This window comes from Capsicum annuum, chromosome 4 (assembly GCF_002878395.1).
Source record: "Capsicum annuum cultivar UCD-10X-F1 chromosome 4, UCD10Xv1.1, whole genome shotgun sequence".
Lineage (NCBI taxonomy): Eukaryota > Viridiplantae > Streptophyta > Magnoliopsida > Solanales > Solanaceae > Capsicum > Capsicum annuum.
In genome coordinates this window covers 54,841,858-54,847,695 of record NC_061114.1, presented here as the reverse complement: position 1 = coordinate 54,847,695, position 5,838 = coordinate 54,841,858, and the positions used below count along the sequence as shown (strand labels likewise).

The following is a 5,838-nucleotide window of genomic DNA, read 5'->3' as shown; positions in this document are numbered from 1 at the left end:
TCTTTCAAACGATGATTTTACTATATCACTCCTTATTATAAGTCATTTATGTATTAGAAAAATAAGAATAACAAAATGATATGTCAACATAAAATATTTGATTGACTATCAAATTATATTAGTGTCACATAAATTGGGACGGGACAGAAGAAGATATAAAGCAACATATATTATTTGAAAATAAAATAAAAAGTACTGTAAATAACAATAATTAACAATTTTTTTAAAAAAATTGATTGATTTCTATTCCAGCTGCTTTAGTTGTGATTTTACTAGATCACCCTAATTAATTATTATGGTCATTTAAGCATTATGCCACATAAGCTGTGATAGAAAAAATATTATAAATCATAATGATAAAAAATTTAAATTATTTAAAAAATATAATTGGTTGTCATCGACACAAAATTCTGGACAAGGAGAGTAGCATAAATTATTCAAAAATTACATAAAAAGTATTATAAATTACAATTGTTAACAACTTAAAATATCTAAAAATAATTTAATATGCTATATATTTCAAAAAAATTAAATGAAAAATACTAGAAATCACAATAATTAACAACTTAAAAAATTTAAAAGATATAAAATATTTGGTTGACTATTGAAATTATATTAGTGTCATTGAAATTGGAATAGAAGAAAAATATTATAAATCACAATAATTAAAAACTTAATTTTTTAAAAAAATATAATTGACTATCAATGACACAATAATTTGGACAAGAAAAATAATGTATATTAATTTGAAAATTACATAAAAAATATTATAAATTGAAATAGTTAACAACTTAAATTATCTAAATACATATTAAAATAACATATGTTGAACTCATGCTAGATTTCGGATGAATCCTAGAAAACATATGCAATCCTTTTATTAAAATTTATTATTTAAATATACTAAGATTGAAAAAATAAATAAATATCTTAATATTGGGCCCGTGCTGACACGATCCATGCTTCACTAGTTAAGACATAAATTGAAGCAGATAAACCAATAAAGACAAAATATCACCACGTGGCACAGAGAAAGTAATACTTCTGTGGTACAATTCGTAACGCAGTTGTGTACAACAAGGGAAACAGGCTTAACCGGTTGCCCCAAATTGTACCCTTGTTCTCTTTCCGAGTAAAAATTAAACAAAGAAACCAACAGGTACAACCCTAATCTGCACACACACAAAAAAATGCTTAGCGCCTAAATTCGCCGAACGCCACCGATCAACTTCCGTCGAGTTCATTGAACTCAAGAGCTGCCGGAAAAAATTATCTGCCGGAACCCTACTATACTCCCTTCGGTATGGTCGAGGTTGATGCTTCTCCACCTGATCTCAACGAAAAAGCTTCTCCTCCTCATCAGACAATGCCAATGGTTCCAATTCTCAATTTCCTTCAATTTCATGTCTCTCTATGGTCATTTGTCTTTCTTTTGTTTTTTTGCTTCCACCTTCTCTGTGTGTTTTACTATGTGTATTTGTGTATGCGTTTCTAGGTGTATGTGTGTGTGTGTGTTTCTGTGTGTATTTCAGTGTGTGTGTGTGTTTCTATGTTTATTTTTTTTTTTTTGTGTGTATTTGGCTTTCTTTCAGTTTTTCGTTTCCATCTTCTGTGTGTTCCTCTGTGTATTTTTTTGTTTTGAGTGTGTGTGTGTTGGTATTAAATAGTTGTTTAGCTTTAGCCATGAAATTTAGTACTCCCTCCATTCCAATTTATGTGACATCATTTCCTTTTTAGCCTTTCTGAAAAATGTTACCTTTCTAGAATTAGAAAAATAATTCCAAGAACACAAATTTCAAAAGTCTTTCATTTCCTTCTATGTGTGTTTCTATGTGTATTTTTTTTCGAGTGTGTTTCTATATGTATTTTTTTGTGCGTGTTTCTATATGTATTTCTTTGTGTATGTGTGTTTCTATGTGTATTTTGTGTTTTTTTTATGTATTTCTTTGTGTATGTGTGTTTCTATGTGTATTTGTGTGTGTGTTTCTATGTATATTTGTGTGTGTGCTTCTGAGAAATAGATGTTTAGCTCCTAGTCATGCAGTAGAAAAATAAAAATGGAATACTTTGGCTGGAGAATTAGATGGAGAAGCATAAGGTGTATTCACTTGAAATGTTCAATATTCTCTGATATAACTTCAATGTACTAGAATTAGACATGAAAATCTAGTACTCCCTCGGTCCCAATTTATGTGACAGAGTTTCCTTTTTAATCTGTTTGTGCAAGAATGTCACATTTCTATAATTAGAAATAACTTAAAACTTTAAAATTCTCTTCTTACCTTTAATCAACATGGTCGAGGTTGAGGCTTCTCCATCTGATCTCAAGATAAAGCTTCTCCTCCTCATCAGACAATGCCAATGGTGCCAATTCTCAATTTCCCTTCACTTTGGCTTTCATGATCATTTTGGCCTTCTTTCAGTTTTTCATTTCCACCTTCTGTGTGTGTTTCTATGTGTAATTTTTTTCTTTTTTTGAGTGTGTGTGTTTTGGTGTTAAATAGTTGTTTGCTTTAGCCATGAAATCTAAGTACTCCCACAGTTCCAATTTATGTGACAGTTTTTCCTTTTTAGTCTATCTAGAAAAAAGGTCACTTTTCTATTATTTGAAAAATAAGTCCAAGGACTTGTTTTAGACCACAAATTTCAAAAGTTTTTCATTTCCTCCTGTGTGTTTTTCTATGTGTGTGTGTGTGTTTCTATATGTAATTTTTTGTGTGTGTTTTTCTATGTGTATAGTGTTTTTTTTCGTGTGTGAATTAGTTGTTTAGCTTTAGCCATGAAATCTAGAGTAATTTCCATTGATAGTCATCTATGTTTTCATAATTGCCTACAAATATTACTTTTGTTTCTTTTAGGACAAGAATATCACCCAACTATCCCTATTTTTCTCAAAAAATACTTGACACTTCAAAAACATTTCTTCTCTCCTAGTTTGCATGACATGTCATTAAAATTTCTTTTTTATATATAAGATATAAGAAATAGATCTATTTAACTTATCAAACTTATTTAACTAAAATTTGGTCTTATTTCTTTTAAAAAAATAAATACACATGATATATTTATTATTGAAGAACAATTTAATTATATACTTTAAATTTTATATTTATTTTTTCTTTCTTACAAAAATAAAAATGAGATTGTATTTATTCTTTATTCAATATGAGAGAAATTACATCACATGATAAAAATATTAGATAATCACACAACTTAAAGGAAAATAATTCCTCTGGTAATGCAATGCACATTACTCATCAATGAAGTAGTTGATGTGTCCAAGTGTTTACATAAAACTAAAGGATTGAATTATTTTATTTGGTACTTTTCAAAGTTTTTTAAATTTATTTATTTCATCACTTAATAATAATATTTTTAAAACTCAAGGTATTTGTATGAATTGGTACTAATTTAATATTTTTTTTGTTATTTATTTCATATACTAAAGATTCTTAAAATGTAAAAGAAATGAAAATGACTTTCCGATTTTCATATATATATTAAATGTACTATTTTGAAGGAATGCAAAATTATTTAGTCATGAAACAAATTATTTTTTTAAAAAAAAATATTAAAAAAAAATCTAATATTACAAATGAATCTTTGAAATAGTACCCAACCAAAGATCGCTTGCTTTTTGTGAGTTTAGTATGAGGAAAGGATATATATTGGTGTTTATTTATATAATAAGATAAAATATAGTATAATAAAAACAAAAAATAAAATGAAAAAATGAAATTGAAATAATAAATTTCTATTTTATTAAGTTTTTGCCTTTGTTAACTTTGTGGATTTACTTGATTTATTTATGAAATTTACTTGGGGAAAATCTGCAGAAGAATTCATTTTTTTATCATCTTTTTATCAAAAAAGTCTTGTTTAAAATTTTGCAGGTGATCTACATATGAATTAAAATTTTCAGGTGATAATTACCGTTAAGATTTTTCTATTGAATTTTGCTTGACAAAAAAAATTCTATTAAAATTTTGTTTTATAGAAAAAATTGTAGGTTTTTCATCAAATTAGTTTGGTTGAAAAACTTGTAGAGAATTCGATTACCGGTAAATTCTTTTGCAAATTCTTTAGAAAAAATAAAATATTACGTAATTTAGATTTTTCTTGGGGTTTGAATAAATGAACTTGAAGAATTAAATAGGTTTATAATTAAGAAAATAAAAGATTTTAACAACATGGCATGCCAAGTAATAGAGAATAAGGTTTTCAAAATGTTAAGTATTTTTTTGTGGAAAATAGGAATAGTTGGGTGATATTCTTGTCCTAAAAATAAAAAGTAATAATTGTAGGCAATTGTGAAAACATGGGTGACTATTCATGGAAATTACTCTGAAATCTAATACTCCCTCCGTTTCAATTTATGTGACAACCTTTCCTTTTTAGTCTTTCTAAAACAATTTCACCTTTCTGTAGTCAAAAAAAATAAGCCTAAGACTTGTTTTAGACCATAAAATTCAAAAGTCTTCATTTCCTTCTGGGTGTGTTTTTATGTGTGTGTGTGTTTCTATGTGTATTTCTTTTTTGTGTGTGTGAAATAGTTGTTTAGCTCTAGCCATGCAGTAGAAAAATCAAAATGGAATACTTTGTCCGGAGAGCTAGATGGAGAAACATAAGGTGTATTCACTTGAAATGTCCAATATTCTCTGATATAATTTTTTTGTTTGATGACCATGGTGTTCGAGCCAGCCTTCACGCAGGTGGAATAATTCTACGGGATACCTGCCACCTGCCACCCCCAACAGTTATCAGGTAACTCTGTCCACTTCTAACCACCGCATTATGTTTTTCTTTTTTTTTTTTGTCTTCACTGGGATTTGAACTTGGAACTTACGGTTCTTAACCTACTTCAATGACCACTAGGCCTCATCCTTAGGCCTAATATAACTTTAGTGTGCTAGAATTAGACATGAAAATCTAGTACTCCCTCCATCCCAATTTGTGTGACAACCTTTCCTTTGTAGTTTGTCTAAAAAAATGTCACCTTTCTATAATTAGAAAAATAACCTTAGCTTTAAAGTTTTTGTTGAACCTATAATGAAATGATTTATAGCCACACAAATGTCCCAGACTTGTTTTTAACCACAAATCTTAAAAGTTTTCATTTCTTTCTTAAGCTTTGTGCCAAGTCAAATGGTGCCACATAAATTGGGACCGAGGGGGGTGGGAATTGCTAAATTGTTTGGATGAATGAAAACAGAACAACAACAACAACAACAATATACCCAGCGTATTCCCACATAGTGGGGTCTGGGGAGGGTAGAGTGTACGCAGACCATACCACTACCTCTGAAGAAGTAGAGAGGTTGTTTCCGATAGACTCCCGGCTTCGGACCGATAACAGTATAGCAAATCACAAAACATAAATGTGCATAGACTAGTACAGTATGCAAAATAAACTAACACTGGTATCCACAAGGTAGTTAAACTGTTTAACCTATAATCATTGCAGTTATACTTGATCGGAAATTAGGCTCTATCTAGAACTAGCATTTACAGTAAAAAAATCCAAACAAGCTTTATAATTAACAACAATATGCCCTAATCCCACAAATGGGGTCTAGGAGGGTAACCTTACCCCTACCTTGTTTGATAGAGTGGTTGTTTCTGAAAGTTGCTCAAGAACCAACCAAAGCTTTATGTATCAATCAATATGTCGAAGCGCCAAGTTAATGCATTAAAGTAGTAGAAGCTAGGTATACATCAAGACATCCGAAATATTAAGTTTCCCCAAAAGAGACGGGGCTTATCAAAAGATACAACAACCTCAGAATCTGTACTTAAACCAAAAGAATCCAAACATTACCATACAAATGATGAAACAAA

The 5,838-nt window shown here is 29.3% G+C and overlaps 1 protein-coding gene across 5 annotated transcripts in view; it reads left to right on the top strand.

Moving 5' to 3' along the window:
- The first annotated feature begins 1,076 nt into the window (after nt 1–1,076).
- The window catches only part of LOC107868102, a 12,654-nt gene continuing 7,892 nt past the window's right edge, over nt 1,077–5,838 (top strand). The window contains exons 1-2 of one of the 5 annotated variants that reach the window (XM_016714684.2): nt 1,077–1,375; nt 4,702–4,764. In XM_016714684.2, the coding sequence (XP_016570170.1) occupies nt 1,304–1,375; nt 4,702–4,764 (135 nt within the window). In that variant the 5' untranslated portion in view covers nt 1,077–1,303. Of the gene's footprint in view, nt 1,376–1,937; nt 2,365–4,689; nt 4,765–5,838 lie in introns of those variants that run through there. The other 4 variants (XM_047411815.1, XM_047411816.1, XM_016714683.2 and 1 more) reach the window with 4 other exon arrangements.